The following is a 22634-nucleotide window of genomic DNA, read 5'->3' as shown; positions in this document are numbered from 1 at the left end:
CCTTTTCACTTCAAGTGAGGGCACAATAAAGTGGAAGTTGTTCAGAGTGAAAACCTGAATAATCAACTAAAATGCTTAAAGGAAGCTGCAGAGTAGACTGCTGCACTCGGGGAACTTAAGCCAGGAGTACATTAATAGATTTCAGATAATTTCCTTGATGTTGTAGGACATGGCATTCAAATGAAGGTTCACTGGTATATATGTAGCTGGATCCGGATTGTTGAAAAAGTCATTTGGTGATATTATTTTTTTGATTCATTTTATTTGTGTGTTTTCAGATGTAGATCACAAGGCCTTTTGATGTCAATGCTTTGCTCGCATATGACAGACACTTTTATTGATAAAAAAAAAAATCGGAAACATCAAGAGAGGGCAGGGGGGCTCTAAGGCACTGTAAGGGTTAAAGGCTGTTGAAAGCAAATTTTCCACCTCGGCGAGACAACAGGGTGCAGCAGTTACTAGAACAGAGGTCCCTGTTGTCCTCAAGCCTTTTCTGCCATAATAGCACTTTAGCTGCTGAGTACCAGCAGCCTCAGTTAAAACCCAAAACACCCGAGTCAGAAATGTTAGCTGATATTTTAAATACGTTCATTCCAGAGACAACAAAGCGTACACATCATGTTCAAGTTGCATTGTAATTGCATTTATTTCTCCAATAGATATTCACATTCAGAGCAGTTTCACTACAGCAAATAAACTATGTCATTTCTCTATAGTCATGGAAGGAATAAATCACAAAGTGAAAATATAGGACATCAAAGGCAAAGTGTTATTACATACAAAAAGAAAAGAAAAAAAAATATCTAAAGAGCAAGTCAAATTATCTTTTGCAATGGGTTTTCATCAACAAAAGTCATTGCTTTTTTGGGATTTAAACTTGGCTTTTCCCCATAAGTAAACTCAGAAAACGGTTTGGAGATTTTTCTTTTCTGGAAATGAAGGAATAACACTTTAATTAACATCTTTGCATTACAGATTCATAACACTTTAAATTAATCCCTTTTTCTGATAAAAAAGGCAAATCCCACACTTTGATTTGTCACTTTCACAAAAGTAACTTTAGTTTTCTCTTATATAAGAAAAAAACAACACAAAGTAGCATATACTGCAGAGGTTACAGCAAATAACAATCCTTTGTTTTAAACACAAGACAGATTGACTGGCCTTACTTTGGACAGAGAAAAGTGAACCACACAGTTGGTAGATTAAATACAAAGAGAGGGTGATTTTACATATCACCAGGATTTGTAGTGGTTAAGTGTTCATACTGAAAATGTATTTGACCTGTTTGTCATGCCTGTGTAGAGACAAACCTTACAGTTCTGTTTTGAATGTCACCCGCTGATGATCGTGAGCATAGTTCATGAACAGCCAGGGTTTTAAATCAATGAATACTTAAAAAAACAAACAAAAAAACAAAAAACAGAAATATACATATATTTAAAAAAAAAAAAAGGGAAAGTGCTCTGGACAGAGAAAAGTGAAAGTGCCTGTAAATCCACAGGGCTCTTTCTATTATAAAAGTTACTGGTTCCAGCTGGTTTCATGCCGTCGTGGCTGAACCCTGTCGGTCTCCAAAGATCTTTCAGGTTCCTTTTGTGTGTTCACACAAAGATAAGAACAACGGGGCTGTTGACAAGTAAAGTGATGCACCTTGCAGGCCTGCCATCTGTGAGGTAACAGGATGGTAGCTAACCTCCCGCAAGGAAAGAGTCTTCGTCTGTGTGTCATATTTCACCTGCAAACCTAAATCCAGCTAAATTATCACTCAACAATAACCTTCCTCAAAAAGCAACATGAAGGGAGACTTCTACCACCTGCAAAAGGACAATACCATTTGCTCTACGAGGGGCCTTTAATCAGGACAATCGCCACTCTATCAAATAAGTTCAGCTTTCTATTTCACCTTAAGCTTTGTTTTGTGCCCAAATCAAATAAAAGCAGAAGCTCCAGAAGTCTAACAGTGCTAAATATTAAAATGACAACCCTGTAGACACAATAGCTGACAACTTGTTGACTCAACAGGCTTTCATATTATTTATTCCTTTAGTCCAAGATAACTTAACTTCAAAAACAACAAACTTCTTCTGAGTGTATATCGATCAAACAATATCTAAAAAATACTTCTAATTAAAGCATGTCTCATGGCAAAAAAGGAAAAGATATCAGGAGGCCATTCCTGGCACAGGACAAAGAAGGTAACTGCATATAAATTGTCCATAAGGTAAGGATTTGTAAGACTTCTTCACTAACTAACACAATTGTCTTCTGGTTGAACTTGAGGATGCATGCCATAGTCGTGTTGTCCATCTCCTCTAAACCCTGATTTTAAACAGAGTACGGTAGTCAGATAAATACATGTCTTGTAGCACCTCTCTGCAGACAGCTTTCAGTAGAAGGCTCATATTAATCATTGCCAGACAGAGCTCTGCAGTGAGGTGGAGCAGATGAGAAGAGGAAAGACAAATTAAAGCATGCAACAAAAGTCAGAAGGACTTCTGCAACACTTCTGACTGACAAAGCACAAATATCTTGCTGACAAGCACACAGATGGCAGAAAGAGTTTGAGGAACTAAAGCAGTGGTCGAGAACAGCCACTTGGCCTGTCTTTCTCGGTCAAGCAAAGCACTGCTGATAATGTTAAAAAAGAAAAAAAAAACTATGATGAGTGTCAACACCACAGAGTGCCCGCAGACGTGACGAGGTGTCTTATGTGATGCATGAATACATTTTGATTTGTGTGCGTTTTTTTGTTGTTTTTTTTTCACTCTGACTGACAGCTCTATAGGTCATTGACCCAGAACTTGGAACAACTTCCAGGCATGGAGCAACTTTCCGTGCCTGTTTGTTTCATAAATAGCACGCATACAGGTTATTATACTAACTAACCCGAACCCAGATTACCTCGAGAGTTTTTCTCAAGGATATCATGTGACAGCTATCTGGTTCACTGGACCTTGAAAAAAACTGCTACCCTAAACTTCTCTTTCTCTCTCTCTCTCTCTCTGTATATATAAACATGTACTTCAACGTCTTTATAAGCCTCACTGATTGGTTATATGAACTGAATTAAAATGTATTAAATCCCTGATGACGCACCTAAGCAGCTGATGATGAACGCTCATGGGTTCATCAATCAAAGTAACCTTTTTGTACATAAATATCTTCTTTTTTTACAGAAGTCTTATTGTTTTCACTCAAGTGGAGCCAAATTTAGAAATTTGTGTAATCTAATTTATAAGGTACGCATTCAAAAAACAAAACAAAACAGAATTTTTCACTGAAGACCCAAATATAACTTAGGAGAAGCCTTTTAAGTAGAACATCTCGTAAATTCAACAGAAGCTTTACATGATTCTTTTTTCTTTCTCTTGTAAGAAAATCAATTATATGAGATGAACTGGGATGGCCAGGTGAATTCCTATGTAATGAGGTTTGAGTTTGAAGAAGTTAAAGAACCTTATGAGCATACATCAGAAGTATCCAGCAGTGTGTCTACATCACATATACTATGTTCAGGGGTGCAGATAGTCAGTCCTGCAGGTTTGAGATGTTTCCCTGCGTCGACACACCCTGACAGACATCACTGTGTCATTGACAGACTTTTGCCAGACATTGGTGACATGCTGATGATGGCCTTTAATTAGAATTAGGTGTGTTGAAACAGGGAAACGTCTCAAACCTGCAGGACGCCGGCCCTCGAGGACCGACTATGTGACACAGATGATCCCTCAACGGTTAAGACAACTGCAATAAACACACTCTGGCAAATTCAAGCACGCTTAAAAATATGCAGCTGAGTCTTATATTTTCAGTAAGACACTTAATTTTAAACTAAACTTTTGCAGGAGGTGAATAAAAAAAAGTCAAAGTTGAGAATGAAAGGGGGAAATATGTGACAGGTGAAAGACAAACTATCAACCGACCTGTTGGAGATTAGCTGTGGAGGATTTCGAGGGATTAAAGTTGATAAAGTGTCCTGTGAGAAGAAATTATGGGGAATAATGGGATAACTTTTCCCTCACGTGACAATTCACTTCTCTTGTTTTTGCAGTGGGTACATTCGGGTGTATGTTTGTGCGCATGTCATTTACCAATGAGTAAATGCAGTTGATTAAAAATAATAATTAAAAAACGATAATACATCCATTAGCATACTTCTTTCTACTTACATAACACGTCCATTGAGTAGTATGACTCAACTGATATAGTCCAGCAACAAGATCCTAGTTAACTTCTCATCAAACCTAAATCACCTGGAGGTGTAGGCGTCATCGTGACATTTGCATCTACATTTCTTATGAAATTGCTCACAGGCCAAACAAATCCCTGGTGTACCAAACACCAAAAGGAGATGTACAGGTGTGTGAAGATTGTGTACAGCGGTGTGCTGTCTCTGAAATGCGTCCTGTGCCTTCTATGTGACAGCAGCATCTGTCACTCACAACATCAGCATTCAATCCTTAAAACTGAAATAATCCCAAATATTTAAAGTTATGTAAATCCACCTTCTCGCCTTTCCACCTCTTATTTTGTCTTTTTCATTATGCTCCTGTACACGTGGTAATTCACTCACATTTCAGCGGATATAATATTCATTCTCAAAGAGAGGCTGAGTGGGAGGGAAAGCAGTGGCTTGAACAGCAGCGGTCAGGTTGTTGCAAGTGAAATGGAAGGAAGTGCAGATTTTAAAAAAGGAGCTGTGGATATGTTTCAAACTTCAAGAATAGCACCCTTCATGCAGGGGAAAGAAGAACAATGGAGAGTGAAATGGCAAAGACAGGAAAGCTGGTTAAAAAAAGAAAAATCCCTTTTGAACAAGGCTGCAGGTAACAAAACAAGAAATAAGTACAAATTGTGTTATTGGACCATCTATAGAAGGAATTAGCATTGGGAGTCAACCGTGTGTGACAAGTCGGTGTGGGACGCAATCATCCACATAAATGCACACACACACACGCCAACACACACACACCAACACACACACGCCAACACACACACACACACGCACACACGCACGCACACGCACACACAAAGTGTCCAGTGACATGTTCCCCTTAAATCAAAACTCTTAAAAGTAAAGTCATGGGCCTACCCTACGTATGTATAGCAGGTTAATATTTCTATTTGTAATATTTTCTTTTTGAGAAACATCTTTTCTAGATGAAAACGCTGGTATGACTAATGGGAAAATACTACCGTGCCTTCTAGACAAGAAGACGTGTGATACTACCATACTAGTGAGACAGTAGGGTGAGAGTCATGTAGTGGATCAGTTGCCATGGTAACACTTGTGTGGGAGTACCACACTGAGATGAAGGCAAAGGGTTGGGGATTTGGCAGTGAGATGTGTCCATGATCACTTAGGGCCGTAGTTGGAGCCACTTCCCCATAGCTACGCCCTGTGGAGACTGCTTCACCTCATGTTCTCTTCCGGGTCACCTCCGCGTCTTGGCACTCGACGGCCGACAGCGCTATGAGCATCTGGGCAGCGTAGTAGGTGGCCATGATGATGGCTCGCGAATGGGGCACAGGGAAACAGAACTTGTTGACGGCAATAGTGAGGTCCGAGACCATGAATAGCACCGCGCCCAGGCAGGCCGACAGCTTGGTCCAGGTCCACAGATCATTGGTCAACTGCAGGCCTGCGATGGCTCTCCAGCCCATGAAGCCAATCAGAGCGATGTAGACGGCCACCAGGTAGGTAAAGGGGCCGGACAGGTAAGGGTAGAGCAGGATGTAGCTCAAAGAGGACACAGCAGTGATCACCAGGCCAGCATGGACATTTAGGGGCTTCATTCCAAAGGCTGACGAATAAAGGATGTGGGTGATGGCAAACATCAGGATCCCTGCAGGACATTGTTGGAATGATTTAGAGGTCAAAGACATATAATAATGAGTTATATACAGTGACATTCAAACGTCAAAGCCTATGGTGTTAAGTTTGGAGAGAAAAAAAAAGGTTTCCAAAGGCCATAAAGTTGAAAATAACTTGAAAGTTTTTTTTTTTCACTTTTCATCTTTCACAATGTTGTAGCAGACACAAAACTGGAGAGCAGTACCCTCAACAAAAGCCTGGCAATCAATCTGGCACAGGGCCTTTTAAAATCCCTCCAAGTATCAATTTTGTAAACATCCTTTTAATCAGTTTTTCCACTCTTGTTTTGGGGATAATGCCAGTTCTTCTAGCTAAAAAAAAAGGATTATATGTTTTTAACCTTGAGGTTTATCTACAGACTTTTGAAGATATTTTGATCAGGCGCTCGAATGTCAAAATACCAGATGTTGTTATACACATAATTTTGTTGCTTTTGGCCAAAGCATTCGACCAAAACTTTATCAGTCCAGTAGTTGTGTCCAGAACACAATAGGCTTGTTTAGACGCTTTGCTGCAAACCTCTTACACTGCTAAATTTGCCAGAAGATCATTTTCCAGTCAGCTGGGGTTTAAATTTGCTTTCTAGCAATCCTTCAAATATTTCTTTTGATTTTTTTTTCTTTTTTTAAAGCCATAAACTTAACCTTAGCTATTCAACTATTCACTAACAAAAAACCTATCAATTAATCATCTAAATCACCCCAAACAGCCATAAAGCTGATTAGGTTCTGTAACAGATCTCAATTAAAACCTGTTTCTATTACATTAACTAAGCACTTCAAAGCTGCAGTTTGCAGACGGTTTGTCTATTGCATCTCTAATGCTTGTCAAAAATCAGCTCTCTTACTCAAATGAAAGTCTTTCTGGTGATTGCATGAGCTTCTTGGATGCAATTATACTTAATTACCTGCAGGCATGATGATTTTGCAACCCATCAGAAATGTTCTTATGACAGAAAGGGTCAAGCTCTAACAAAAGTGACGACTTTTTGTAAAAAGAGATTTTTTTTTAATTTTTTTTTTACCTTGTCTGCACACATATTAATGATTGATACCATGACGGTAGAAACCAAAGGGGTATATATGTGCATTATTACTATATTTAATATATATACATATATATATGCATACATATGTGTACACATACATAAATATACACATACAAACCCAAAAAGAGATTTTTACCATGGATAAAGTATCCTTGCTCTTGCCAGATGAGAAAAGCATCACCAAGAGCTGAGAAGATGAGACCAGCCAAGATCTTGCGGGCATTGGCGTGAGCACCAAGGAAGCTGAAGCCATGAGCCAGTAAAAACACCCACAGGCAGAAGATGGGCAGGCATTTGATTAAGGCGCTGAACCAGGATGGGCTTGAGGTGGGCAGCCACAGGACGAAGTACACACAGGTTGCCTTGAAGAATGGCACCAGTTTAGGACCTTCGCTCTTGACCTGAAAGCAGATTAAACATTTACATCATCATTTGAGTTATGGCTGGTAGCAATTTAGTGAGTTTTCTCACAGCGAGCCAAGAAATTGTGACGTTACGTTCCCCTCTCTTAACTTGGATCTGTTTGAAAGTATACTAGAAAGGAATCAACGTCTCTTAAAGCAGTCGTCTCCTCGTGTGTGTAGGGCATTTTTGATTAAAAGAGGAAACATCAGTGGAAAACTTTTGAGTTACTGCAGAACTGGAACAACCTTCGGGCTTGGTTTGTGTGGTCACTGGTGCATCTCCATATAACAGGCACATGTCTCTTGGCCGAAACTGAATTTTGTAGAAGCAACGGGTGGAAAAGGAAATGCAAATAGCTCCATAATGGATGCTTCGACCTCGTGTAACCTTTTTTTTTTCTTTGACCCCCCCCTTATCACCAAACTTTTTGAAAAAGTGCATTGCTTATCCAAGCTCAAGTTTTACTTTCCAACAGCGTTTCGGGACAGATTTCTTTCTATAAAAATAAATGAGGCCCAGCAGGGATTTAAAAAAAAAAAAAAAAGAGGAAAAAACACCACCCACTAAAGGCTCTGGGAATCATTCTCCAGGAAGATGGCCTTTGTGGACAGCACAGGAACAAAGGGGGGGGTTGTATTGTTGGGTCGGGAGAATAATTGAGTGAAGGTTCACTCAAGCTGAGATCACTGGAATAAGGTTGAGAACAGAGGAGGAATGAGTAAAAGTGCAGCAAAAAGAAAGTTCTGCATTATTATACGAATTACACAGTGTGGTAAGCACAGTAATCCACAGCAGAGATAGGAGGAACCTTAAAGGCTGGACAAGTTTAGTCGAGAGAGGCAATTTCTGGGATGTTTTTCCAAAGTAAGGATGACAGCAGTATTTAAGGCTGAAAAAGGAAAGGTGAAGAAATGGAAAAAAGGTTAGAGAAAATTAGGTGTCTATCATGAAGTTTAAAGTGTTCTCTCCTGGAGAAGGGGAGGACAGGATGCACAAGCTCATTCACATGCTTCACCACCAATTACACACTTTGAGAATTTCTGTAAAGATGTCTGCTTAAAAGCCAGTGTGCTCGGCACTCTGCTGCCAAGACTCCTGACCAACCCCAACAAAGACAGAACTGATCATTTCAGTTTTAGCTGAACCGGCTTCAGCCTCCATGCAGGATCACACTCTGATTGTAGACTAGAAAGCTCCAGAAGACGCTACGTTGTTTTGTGTGCCTCAACATTCACCCCGACAGTAGGGAGACCTCAGCAGCAGACATTACAGATTTATTTTGAAATATTGCTCAGACACAACAACATATCTTTTCCAAATGTGCTCCAATTACATGAAGTGCACCTCTTTAACCTGATTCACTTGATTTGTCTAGCTTGTGTGTTCTGCATTTGCTTATTTTTAGCATTAATAGGATATGTGATCAAACTGTTTACTGCTATAACACAAAGCACTTTTATGAAGTTATGTTTAATATGCATGGTACAGAGACCAGGGGAACTGACTCCAAATTACTTGCTTGTGTGAAAAAAATTACCAGCTGTGCTATTTTTTCAGTCAAAAGGTGCATTTCCACTACTAGACAGACAGGAACCGTCTCTTCGGCCCCTTCAGCCAGCGTGTCTCCAGCATGGATCTATTAATAAAATCTGAATGGGAGATCGAAAATGGCTGCCCATTCATTTCAATGCATTTTGCTCACTCAGCGCATACGCTGAAAATGTTCCTGACTTCCGGGTTTACTTCCGCGTTAAGGGGCCCATAGAGCATGCGCAGTTGAGTCACCTCCGATGATGCTCTGGGGCCTCCCATCATGCCCCGGGGCAATGACGCGAATATTAATATATGTATTAATATAATATATTAATTAATGTATATTATTACATGTATAGTATTACATATATTATTAATGTATTAATATAATATAATTACATAATATATATTAATATAATACATCCGTGGAATGCACCGACACAGCCGTGACGTCACGCCCAGAAAGAGACTTTTCTTTGACTTTTCTGGCCGTTATAAAACATTTTTGACGGATATAAAGTCCATGACTTAAAAATATAGAATACAAAGATTAGTAATTGCCGGTGATTACAGCTGGAGGTGTCCTGTGAACAGTTTTAGAGGCTTCTCTTTTACTATTGCGGTCTATGGGAAAAAAGCTTTCTGGGCCACATGGGATTTTTTGTTGCAGTACCGCGGCTGGCCACTGGAAAAAATCTGCACGCCTTCTGAGTGGGAGACCCGGGGGCTGGTCTCCAGTCACAGTCACACCAAGAACCTTTGTCTGAAAAATACCACCGCTGACCACAGGGTGGCGGTAATGTGCATTGTTTTCCTCTTCGCGAACGTCCAGCAGCATAAAACTGGACAACAAAGAAGAATGCAGCAGAACAATAAATTGAAGAAATGCGTAAACAACAGATGCTACTTGCAATTTTTTTTTTAAATACACACCGTGGTCGTAGTGATTGAGAATAAAAGAAACCCCCCACCAGACCTCTATATTAGTGTAATATGGCAACAAGACCTAAACCGACTCGTTGGTCCATCCATCGTTTGTACTCTCCAACCTCATTAAATGTGCTGACCGTAGAAATCCCGATCAGCAGTGACCTCCGCCAGGAGGCTCCTGTTGGCCAACCTGAGCACCATGAAAAAACGACAGATTGACTAACGAATAGAGTCAGGTCTTGTCTCCATATTACACCAATATAGAGGTCTGGTATTGGCTTTTTTTTATCTCAATCGCTACGGCCGTGTTGTATGCTTAAAAAAACAACAAATGCAAGTAGCATCCATTGTTTACATGTTTCCTCTTCTCCGTCTCGTTGCTGCTGACCTATTGTGAAGAGCTAAAAATGTGCATGACCGCCACCTGGTGGTCAGCTGTGGTATTTTTTCAGACAAATGTTCTTGTGTGGCGCTAAAGTGTAGTGGAGACACGCCGGCTGTAGGGGCCAAGGAGACGATCGGCCGTTAGAGGTTCCTGTCTGGCAGATTTACTCTGAATTCCTGCTAGTGGAAATGTGCCAGACTATCTTAAACATTTATCTTACAAAACATAATATTTTTGCCATAATAGGCTACCAAAAAAAAAACAACATAATTATTTTCTTCTAACTGGACCAGGTCAAAGTTATCGAGTTACTTGATACTTTGTACTTTGATTGTTTTTTTGTCTAAAAGTTATATTTTATTTGTCCTCGATACCAATTTGAACAAATATTCAAGAGTGTCGAGTGACATGAAAGGGATTTCTCATGAAGTTCAAATGTCAGGTGTTACAATGGGGCTAATACACTACTTCCTTCTCTCCGTCATGCTCTTGTTCAATCAGAGCATGTGTGTAATCAGTAAATCTAGCTTCCCCGTTAATGACAAATGCGTTCCAAGAAAAGCAGGCATCTCTGGCTACAGTCACGGACTAAACAATATCACAACTGTGTTTATCCAGCCACAGGTAGCAACTTGAGCACAGGCCACAATAAAATGGAGCATAATTACTTATTTACTCCCACCTTTACTTTGGTGGGAGGAAGCAAGCGCTTCCCATAAACTTTGGTCCTATTTCAGCTGTGTTTAGACCACACTTCAGTTTTAATTTCCATTGCTGTTTGCATAATTCTTTTCTCTCTTCATAGTAATAAAGGCAAGACAAGACAAGATGAAAACAATCAGTGACTGCACAAGAAACACATTTCCCACTAAGTGTACAAAAGCTGCTCTACTTTAAAAAATATTATCCACCATAGAATTTTGTAATATTATCCAACTCCTTTTAAGTTTGTTAAAATTGGAGTTGCAACAATTTTTTTTCTGTCAATAAGGCATGATAGATTGTAATAGTAATAGTAAATTATGCACTGCTCTATACAGAAGTTGTAATGGACTGAGGTCACTTACACAGCTTGATAACGTCTCATCTGTATCATTACACCATTCGCATTGATTGAAGTGTTAATTTGTGTGAACACTGTAGGGACAGGAACATAATTAGAGTTGGCTATTAGGCTTATGAAAAAAGACATACATGCCAACCAAGAGAATAATTACGTTACCTTTTCTGTGTCCAGTTAATTACATTACAAATAAAAAAATAAGGCACCTTGACTGACTGTTAAAATCCGCCTTTTTTTCCTTCTTAAATGACACTACATTTAATAATGTAGTAAAAATAGAAGCATATAATGAAATATATAATCAGAAAAGGTGCAAAACATGACAGAAGAAATCCGGTTACAAATATATATGTACATGTAAGTACAAAGATACTCTGCTTCTTGGGATGCAAAAAAAATCAATGCTTGCAAGTAAGTACATAATCCATACTTGGACAAAGAAAAAAATGAAATCAATGATGCTGACACGTGTATATCTTTCCAAGTGGCCAAGGGATTTGCAGCTTCTTTGACCCAGAACTCTGGTTTGAGCTACAGTTCAAGAAGAAACAGGCAGCAGTTGACAGCAAACATATAGCAGCTGCATTTAAGTATTGAATAACGTCTAGCAAGGATGACATCTAATCAACTACTCTGGCTCTTGCTGTTTATTTGAAACATGATACCTGGAAACAGACCTATAAACTTATGTGTGCTCAGCTTGGCACAGCAAATCTGTAACACAAGGACTGTCCTGGTGAGCACAGCTGGCATTTTCATCACATGACAATGACAATGTTATCTTTAACTACGCACAACACTTTTCCCTACCATCTCAAAGATGATTTGAGGTCATTTGCAGACAGACTGTAAAATGCAACACAGCAAATACAGCTGTTTTTTTTCCAGTAAGAAATCCTAGAGGAAGCAGATCGAAATGGATGACACTCATTCAGCACAAATGCTTGAGGACAGGGGACTGTAGGGGGAAAAAGTCAAAAAGTCCAAATGCAGCAGGATGCTCAGCAGGGTGCCAGGGTAACAGTGATACGAGCTGATGGGAGCAAAGTCAGCCGATGGTACTGTATATACAGTATTGGATTGTGACTCTTCAACTTCTATCAATAACTAAACAGTCTTATTTCTGTACTAGTATGAAAGTGTTTATAAAAACCTAGTTTTTAGACAGTAGAAACAATCAATTTGTCTATCCTCATATCTGATATATGCAAAATAAGCATGATACTTTAAACTGTTATGTTATGGTATACATAATTTGGACTGGTAAGTGGAATATTTTGACATTTCCATGAATCTGAAGTGATTTTGATTAACAATAGAAAGAAATAATATCTACAAAACACTTTCAGGCAGAATTTGCCCCCATATCAATGTTAACTGCAGCTCTGAGATCCTGGCTTCATTGTAGTCAGGCAAATCTAGCACCTGCAGGGCATCCTTATTCCTAAGGCAACTAGGCTGAATGGCAAGCATTCTTCCACACAGACTCCTCTCATAGACTGCACACATATCACAGTTTACCACAGGCAAAGTTACGACACACCATTATTCAGCCCCCTGCAAATGGGATAACATTTCATAGAGACTGTTAAAAACTAAGAGGAGGCCAGGAATGGTTAAATTATTAATGTAGCTATTGTCAAGTTACTTATGTTTTTTTTGCCATGCAATTTTCCCCACTTGAAAGGGATGTCATCTACCCAGAGTATTTTAACTGGAATCCACTCAATGACCAGACAGCTTTTCCTTTTCTTTCTTTTATTTCCAAGGTGCATAATCCATCCTTTGCCATTAGGTGAAAAACCTTTCAATCAAAACCCACAAAAAGAAAATGCTTAAATTCTGTATATAATTAAAATTATTATAATAGGAAATAAGCATACTAAATGCAGAAAATACCATAAAATAACCACCTAAATAAATAAATAAATACTGTGAAACCCAAACCTTAACATTAAATTGCAAATTTACAAATAAAGTTACCCATTTGTCCATTATTTTAGCATGTTGTCAGGTAAGTATGAATTTCACTTATTTTTAATATTTATTGTTGGTCTGTTTTTTAGCATGTTTCAGGTAAGTATGAATTAATTTTAACGTCAATTATTTTATTTAACCTTAATTACTTTATTTAACCTTAATTACATTTACGGTCAATATTTGAATTAATACATTGAAATTACATTTAAAGAATGATGTTGAATATTAAAGTATGAAAATACTCAAATCATGCTATAACTTAAGTAAATGAAATGTCCTAATAGCATAACAACTTTCAAAATAATAGTGAAATACTTATGATTTCTCAATACAAAAAAAAAAGTTTTATTGTTGTTGTTGTTGTTGTTGTTGTTTGTTTTCTTTCTTGCAAAATAGACATCTTCCCGAATAGGTCGATAATGGAGCTAATGGACAGCCTAAACAATAGTCTATATAAAGCACAAGTTTAACAAGGGGGACAAAAACGACAGCCAGTCGAGAGCTGAAGAGCGCATGCGCGTTAGTGGAGGTTTCGCAGGGGAAAAAAGACAAAAAGGTCGTCACATGATACCTTTTCTTTTTATCTGAAATATGTCTGAGTGTCTCTATGCGGGAAACAGTCGCAGCTAAAATGACAAGGAAAGAGTGAAACATAAAAAAGAAAAAAAAGTTCCTGCATTGTGGCACTCTTCCTCTAGCACTTACACAGAAACTATAATAAATGAAGCTATTCAAAAAAGTGTTGAATATGTGCCAGGGCTTCTGGAAACAGCATTGTATGCAGCAACACTTTTATTATTTAGCACCATAAAGGAGCGTTCACGGAGCATGCGCGACTTCCTTGACAAAGTATGACAAGCTTTGAACAAATAACGAAAATAAAAGCTGAGCTTAGGTAGTTGATAATGAAGATATACTAATAGCAAAATGCTTCTGATGAGGTGTAGTTATCATGTAACAAGCTAAACTAGCGCCCTTGTTTATTTTACGGTTTGTTTCGAAACGCTCTATGCTGATACTTACCACTGTGACCGGAGAAACCATTTCTCTCTTGGTGCCCACCGTGTCGACAATGTACAAAATGTGTTTAATCTTCCTGTTTGTGTTGAACTGTCAGAGGATGCCGACTGTTTTTGTCCTCGATCGGGTGGGCGGAGTCAAGCGAACCACGACGTAGGCAGGTCTTCAGATTCAACCAATAGGGAGCGAGAACGGTGTCGGAGGGGGCGGGGCCAAGGGCTAGGGACGCCCTGATTGGACGACTCGCTGCTCTGTTTACATGTCGAAGCAGATGGCTTTTATTTACATTTTTCATAAATAGAATGCTCAAGCTTATTGTCTATTGTGCACCACAATCCGGTGTTAATGCGGCACATCGGATCAAGGGTTAGATATTAGACAAAAAAGCACGACATCTACTGCTCTATTTTAATATCGGCTCCATTCGGAGTCCCGAATAAATCCAACTGAGCTATAGGGGGCCATGATATTCTTTGCTGTCCATCAGCATCCAGCTGTGCCAAAACAAGTATTGTTTTAAGAAGCACTTCATATTAGAAAATCGTGAATATGTTAAATGAAATATTTAAATCCATATGAATGCCTTTTCTTTCTGACTCACTCTGCTGCACCTCTCACTTTTGTATTTCTTTTGTATATTCTTTTTTGTATTTTTTGTATAATTTGTCTGTTAAAATTGTAAATAGGCCATACTTATTTCTTATTTTTATTCAGAACTGTCCTTCTCACTACCTCAAACTGCTGCACCTTATCATTAGTAGTAGTAGTAGTAGTAGTGTTTATTTCGAATATGAATCATATAAAAAAAGAAAGAAAATAAGACAATCGTCTTAACATGAGACATAACAAAGTACATATTCGAAAGGGAGTGAGAAGAAGTAAAACTTATAAACTCTCACCCCCTCTCCTTAAATATGACTAGCTAACACATGCGAACATAACATTATGCAAACAAAAAAAAGACAAAAATGAATAAAAAATAAACCTGACATTTTACTGTACGGACCCATCATGTTTATACTGTACATAGAAATACCACATTTGTTTATTTGTTTATTGTTTATTTTATAAATACTAATAAATTATATATATTATATTATATTATATAAATTTTATATAATACCAAAGAGCGAAATTACCAGAGTCAAATTCCTTGTTGGACAATGTTCGAACCTGGCCAATAAAGCTGATTCTGATTCTGATTCTGATTTCTAGTGTAATGAAAAGGGAACGGTCTGTGCAAGGAGCAATCTACTTATATTAGCAGAACATTTTCTGATCCTTAATTTAGCAGGTTGGGATTACTCCAATGTAAAACTAATTGACTCATGGAAATATCTTAGTTTTGTAAAAGTGCAGAAGGATAAAGAATTAAAATGTGTTCCCTTAACCTGACATACTGTTTGACATCACTGATTTATTATTGGGGATACTGAAGAACAAATGTGTAAATATCATGCTGTAGAGCTGATTTTAACTACTTAGGCTATACAGATTAATGAGTGATGGCGATATGATTAATACTAGGAAATAATAAAAAGATGTAATAGGCAATTTTGCTTTATTCATTTAGTTATCTATCATATTCAAACGTATTTATTTATTAAATAAAGCAAAAAGTTTCAGTGGATGTCCTGTGTATTCAGTTTTGTTTACTTTTTTAAAAGGATTTTTTACTTTTTATCCCTGCTGTTTGGCAGTTAAAGTTAGTAATTAAAATTCAAATGAAAAAACACTGTATTAATCCCCTCAGGTACATTTGTTATACTGTCTGTGAGCCAAATATTGTCATTTTATTTAAACATGTGTCATGCTGCATTGCACAGCTTGGTTTATTCTACGAAATGTTATTCTTAAAGCACTTACTCCACTGAAAACCATAAACTGCGTTTGTTTTCATAACAGTTCACGTGCATCTGTTTTCGATAATTACACGTCCCACTCGTTACACAGGGGAAAAAAACATCGATTGACACTTCCCATAAAACTACCAGATTATTCTATATAGTTTTAAAGTAGCGACATCGTGTGGTCTCTGCTGTCAACGTGGTCAGTGTTATTTTTTTATAACGGATATTACGTGAAGAAACCACAATGACGAAGATGGGAAGCTGTAAACCACATATAAAACCAGGAGAAAAGTGGAATGGACTCGACGTGAAGCCTTGAGTAATTTCAGACATATCATAGACATGTCCATAAAGGCATATTGTACTTTTGTACAATTATTTTCACGTAGTAGCAGACCCCTGTAATTTTATAAGCATTCTACAATCTCTCTTGCGGTTTACACTTCTGGTCAAGATAGATCCCCCCCCTCCCTTTCATGGATTATAGCCCCTTTTTGAAGACGTGTGCGTACACGAAAACGGAAGTACGTATGCGGTGAACTATCTCACTTCCGTACATTCGTCTTTGTAGCTTTAATTTTTTCCCCTACTCTTTGCTCAGTTGTACCAACACTCGGCGTTAATAATAGCGAATTGTGTGGATGGGTTTCTCGCCATTTAGTCATAAACGTGACAGATGGATCTTGTCTTCGTTCTTTGTGTTTTCCTTACAAAGGGCAAGCTCGTCCTGCTCTTGTAAACCCAGGGTTAGCTAAATTCGCTAGCTTATGCTATCTTCAAGTTATGAAATGAGGTGGGATTAACTGTTCGTTAGTCATTTCTTTCCCCCCTAAACTGAATTTGACGGCGTATTTTTAAACTGTCAAGATAAGGGCAGTTTGATATCTCTTGAAAACGGTAATCCCCCCCTCCTGGGCGAGTTTGGCTTGGCTGTAAGCTTTCATCATCATCATCTGCTGCCAAAATGATGGACTTTGACAATATACTGGACATCGCCACACAGAACCGCACCGGCGGTGGTGTACAGGTGAGCTACACACTCAGGTTATACTAAATATTCAATCTGTAACACCACGGCAGCCGTATTGAAACCAGTTTTCAGGGTGTGATGGTGCAGCCAGCTGCTAAACTCACACCTGACTGACTCTGCATGCTTGAGTTTATACACGTGTATGAATGGAGATCTCTAGAGAAACCTGGATAATTCATCACATTGTACAACCCTGTAATTAAGGGATTTAAGAACTTAAAAAAGACGAGTAATTGTCCATAAACCTGTATCTAATATTTCTTCGTTTTCATTCATTTATTCTTTATTTCATTCAAAAAAATAAAACAATTCAATAAAAATACAAATGTTCTTAAATTGTGAATGAAAAGGGAGCAGAAAGAAGAAGAATCTTATCTGATCTGCCCCTTTTTCCAAGAAATAACTTCACAAATAACATAAATAAAAAAAAAAAAACAACAACTAAGTGAATAAAATAAAATTACCGCCGTCCATGGGTATGTCACTCAAACTTAACTAACATATTTCATTATATTTACTTAACATACAGGCTTTAATTGTTCTTTTGAATGTAATGTTTGATTTGGATTCTTTGTTTTTTTTTTTTATTCAGATTCTTCCATACATAATTCATTACATTGTACAACCCTTTAAAATTCCATGATATAGTAGAGCAGAAAACTGTTTTATTTGCCTTTAAAGCCCAGCAGAAACTGCTACCAAACTACATTCAGGACCTGTTCCAGATAAAAGAAACCCGCTATGACCTGAGGGGGAAACTCATGTTTGAGATGACAGCAAGAACTAATATAAAAAAGAGATGGACATCAATTAAGGCTAGAGAAATATGGAATAGTTGTAATAATACGGTAACCTAAAAATGTCAGAATCAGAAAGGGGGTTTATTGCCAAATTTGTCAACACACACAAGGAATTTGTTGTGGTGATTGGTGCAATACAGTAAAAAATAAAAATAAAAATATAAAAGCAAACATGTGTAGTTCTATCTTCAAGTTTAAGGAAATGTTTAAAGAAAATACTGTAAATAAATATAAAACACTATAAATATAAAGTATACTATCAAAAACATTCTAGAATGTGAAACGTCAATTTTATATTTTGTCTTACCTATTTTTGTCTTTTTATGTATTGTTTGTTTCCACTGAGTAATGCTAATGTCTCATATTTAAGCTGATCATAAGAAAAAAAGGGTAGGCACTATAAGCTACGGCTTCAGCCTACACCTTTTCGGCAAAGGAAATGTTTTTTTTTTACCTTTTCATCTTGTTTTGTAAAAAGTGTGTACAAGCCGAAATAAAGATTCATAACATAACATAACCCTGTAATTAAGGGATTTAAGAACTTAAAAAAGACGAGTAATTGTTCCATAAACCTGTATCTAATATTTATTTCCTTTCCTTTGTGCAGAAGAGATACAGTTTGCAAGCTGGCCCTCCCAAAAAGGACCCGAAGTCAAAGGGAGTAAATCCTGCTGCTGTGCAAGCACTTCTGAAGAAGCAGTTCCATGACTCCAAAAAGAAAGGTATGTCATGTTCTGTACATCTTTGTATTGTACTCACTGTGTTATTGTTGAAAAGTTTAAATGTGTATTATTTTTTTGTTTCTTTAGAATCACAAATGAGAAAAGAGAAAGAGACACTTTTGGCTAAGAGAGTTGAGTTAAAGTCGGACCGTAAAGCCAGAGCAATGGCTTCCAGAACCAAGGACAATTTCAAAGGCTACAATGGAGTTCCAGTGGTGGAGGTTCCTAAAAAAAGGGGCTCAAAACAAAATTCACAGCAAAATGATTCAGATGATGCTGAAAGATTCAGAAATAACGCAATCGACCCACTGGATGATGAAGATTATTATGAGTATGAGCAGAGCGAATCGGAGACGGAGCAAGAACCAGAGCAGCCGAGACCACGGAAAACCATGGGTGTTAGTGGAAGCAGCAGCAGCAGTAGCAGCAGCAAATCATCTTCTAAGAAATCTTGTGGACCACCCAAACCTGCCCAACCTACCATGAACTTTGCTGACTTACTCAGATTGGCGGAGAAGAAGCAGTTTGAGCCGGTTGAGCTAAAGCCCAAAGTGAAAAAGGAGGAGAGGCTCCACACAGCCGATGAGATCCGGGAAATGGAGATGGAGCGCCACGCTAAGAGACCTGACAAAAGCAGAGACTTAAAAGTAGAGAAAGAAAGAGATGTCAAGTCTCAGTCTAGCTCTAGTTCTGTAAGAAAAGGGACTGTACAGAAGGAACAGAAGCATTGCAAACCGCAAAAGAACTCTCTAGAAAAGCCAAGTGTGCCTTCAAAATCAGGCAAGAGGCCACCCCCAACACAGTCAGGCGATAGAGGCCCGTCTTCTTCCAAGTCCTCCATTAGCAACAGAGAAAAGGATAGAGCCCATGCATTTCATAGCAATGGAGAAAGATCCAAGACGAGTATGTCAAGTACATCAAGTGCTACGAACAGTAAAGGTCCATCAAAAGTCTCATCATCTCAGGTTTCTGCCAAACAATCGGGCCCCAGGCCCTCGTCGAGCCACAAATCTAGCACCTCAAGTGACCTTAAATCCAGAACTGAAAGCTCGTCGTTACTTCAAAAAGGAGCCTCTGGCACTTCAGGGAACAGGTATTCTAGTGCTGCTTCTTCAAGTACAGGCCAAAAGTATCACCAGGGGAGCTCACAACAGACCAGACCCAATCAGGGTAGCACCTTAAAGCAAGGACCTACGGTTGGAGGCCATAAACCTAGTAAAGGAGAATTACAAAGGGCCGGAGTTAATTCTGCAGTCAAATCAAGTGGTAGTTCAACGATGAGACCTTCGTCAGGCGGTCCTTCCAAGCCACCGAGCCAACTTCCAGGAAGGCCTGGAGGTACACCCCACACAAAACCTAGTAGTATGCCCCAAGTCAGGCCTGGTGGAAGAGGCGTACAGGGTCACCCCAGAGGTGGGGCATCCCGGCCTCCTGGAGCTGTGCCAAATAGGCCTAGTGGTGCAGGACCGGTGCCGGGGAGACCAACTGGCAGCTTTGGCTCAGGACCAGGAAAACCCAAGTGCACTGTGGTGTCAGAGACTATATCATCTAAGAATTTTGGTGGGCCCAGATCAGGAGTTCCCCCTCGGCCAGGAATGCCGCAGAGACCGGGAATGCCGCAGAGACCGGGAATGCCGCAGAGACCAGGAATGCCACAGGGACCAGGAATGCCACAGAGACCAGGACCAGGAATGCCACAGAGACCAGGGATGCCACCCAGACCTACAATGAATAGACCACCAGGTAAGAACTTTAGAGATCATTATATTATTGCCATAACTGGGGTTTTCAATATTGTGCCTAGTGTAGAGATTTGATAAGTACTAATACAAATCGTAACAGTTCTCGTGATACTAATAAATTAATAAAGCATAGTAATATTCTCTCATAATTTCAATCAATGTACTTGGTTCATTCCCTGACTCAGCATTATTAAAATGTATACATTTGTCTTTTTCAAGCATGTTGTTTGGTGTTAGATGGTTGGTAGCTTTTTATTGAGGGCCTGAAATTATTTGATCATCGATAGTCTTCACTGTGCGTAATTTTGTAGTATATTCTGTAAAATACTTCTGTAGAGTTGCACATAAAAATCCCAAATATCATGCATGATGCATTGTATGTAGGGGAATAATTACATTTCATGACTGAAAATGTGCACAAGGCATGAAAGCAGACATGTATTTGTACTCTATATTTGTATTCACAGCTGGTTTGCAATGATTTCATATTATGGTGTTGTGTAAACTGCAAATAAGTCATTAAGCACGCCATAATGTATTATCAGTAAATTATAATGAATATAATAAAACAGACCGTGCTTTGCCGTTTGTAGTCGCTGATATTTTGCAAACCCTCTGATACGACAATCAGTGTTACTCGGCAAAGGGTTTGTTTGCCAAACTGCATTAAGAGTGTCAGCCACAATCTGGCTGCCTTTGTCATCATTTCTGGGTCACAGAGCAGCAAACCTTTCTGTCTAACAAAGATGGACACAGTTCAGTGTCACCAACCTTCCAGTGTGAATTTGAGCTTTGTGACCACTAATTCAGAAACAAAAATCACATGTTGGTTCCTCCAAGGAGAACTGCAGGGCGTGTTCATGTTGAAAAGGGTTTAAAAAAAAAAAAGAGTCTAATATGAAATTAATTTCTACATTTCAGGAACAATGTTACCACCCATCACATCAGCATACAAGAGGAAATATGAGGATGAAGAGGCTGAGTATGATTCTGAAATGGATGATTTTATTGATGATGGAGGTGATGAGCAAGATGAAATTTCAAGGCACATTCGGGAAATCTTTGGTTATGATCGAAACAGGTAGGTTTTGCCCCACATAATGTGGTCTAAGGAGTAAGTGTAAACCACATTCTGTATGAAAACATGTATGTTTGAACCTCCTCAGATACAAAGATGAGAGTGACTATGCACTTAAATTCATGGAAAGCAGCTGGAAAGATATTGCTAAAGAAGAAGCCAGGAGGTAATGAGATTTAAAAAAATAAAAAATCTATTTGTATGCATTTATTTAGTTTTTTTTATATAGAGATGTGTTGCATGCTTCCTTTTCCGAAACGTTGTTTTTGACATTTTCTGCACCTTGCTTCTATAGTCTGCGAATGGCTGTACAAGAAGATTTGGAGGAGGAGAAACGAGAGGAAGAGGAGATGAATCGGAAAAAACCCAAGAGGCAGAAAACTAACTGAAGCTGTTCCTGTTAAGATTATTATCTTTTGGTCTTCTGAAACATGGGAGCGTGTCTGCCATCTCCACACATGAAGCCGGGTGACTGTCCGTCAGCATTTTTCCATGTTGCTCTCTTAGTTTTTTTTTTGCTTTTTTTTACCTTCTTTTTGGACACAAGATGAACTCTAGTGAAAGACAACCAGGAAAAAAAGACAAAATATGCACAAATTTTGTAACCATTAGAATATTAGTTTTCATGTTTTCCCTGTTATTTATTTTCTCCAGAGTGCTGGATTTACAGTTGTAATTATCTGTAAAGACTAGACCTTCAACAGCTATAAATATGGCAGTGTGTGTGTGATTTATTTTTATTTTTAACTAACACTATGGAAAATATTGATAATTTACTATTTTTCGCGTGAAAGGTAGCCTATTGCTTTTTTTTTTTTTCCAAATGATTGTATAGTCTGATGAAAATACAGAAAATGTTACAATTTGTAATCTAATATTGTGTGTTTACATTTCACAAATAATGACATAAAGGATTTTATTTAATTGCATTATTTATCAGTTTTTCTTGTGGCACGACTCAGATTTGGTCTTCTGAGAAAAGTCACTTGTAATCCATAGTATGTTTTCCATGAAAGTGGGGACATTTTATTTTATTCATTCTGTTGGTCATGAATTTAACTTTGGGTTGTTTTTTGTAAACTAAATAGCGATTTCCTTGTTGGGAAGAATCTGTCTTGTTTGGTCAAGCGCCAACAATCTAACTTCTGTACTGAGGTCAAGCTGGAAGTA

At 38.4% G+C, this 22634-nt stretch overlaps 2 protein-coding genes across 2 annotated transcripts; one reads left to right on the top strand and one right to left on the bottom strand.

Moving 5' to 3' along the window:
• Nucleotides 1-1450: 1450 nt before the first annotated feature.
• On the bottom strand, nt 1451-14368 carry tmem86a (transmembrane protein 86A). Its single transcript, XM_061721461.1, has 3 exons — nt 14246-14368; nt 7063-7327; nt 1451-5849 (listed from the first exon to the last, which is right to left on the bottom strand). Exons 1-3 carry the CDS (start codon nt 14264-14266, stop codon nt 5422-5424), a joined length of 714 nt encoding a protein of 237 aa, XP_061577445.1. The 5' UTR covers nt 14267-14368; the 3' UTR covers nt 1451-5421.
• Nucleotides 14369-16657: 2289 nt separating this feature from the next.
• spty2d1 (SPT2 chromatin protein domain containing 1) lies at nt 16658-22372 on the top strand. The gene is made up of 6 exons (XM_061722569.1): nt 16658-17119; nt 18530-18644; nt 18732-20387; nt 21308-21467; nt 21553-21630; nt 21760-22372. The coding sequence occupies exons 1-6, from the start codon at nt 17057-17059 to the stop codon at nt 21851-21853; spliced, it is 2166 nt and encodes a 721-aa protein (XP_061578553.1). The 5' UTR covers nt 16658-17056; the 3' UTR covers nt 21854-22372.
• Nucleotides 22373-22634: the final 262 nt, after the last annotated feature.

The sequence above is a fragment of the Cololabis saira genome, chromosome 5 (assembly GCF_033807715.1).
Source record: "Cololabis saira isolate AMF1-May2022 chromosome 5, fColSai1.1, whole genome shotgun sequence".
Lineage (NCBI taxonomy): Eukaryota > Metazoa > Chordata > Actinopteri > Beloniformes > Belonidae > Cololabis > Cololabis saira.
The sequence above is the reverse complement of the archived record's forward strand: the minus strand, read 5'-3'. Positions and strand labels throughout refer to the sequence as shown.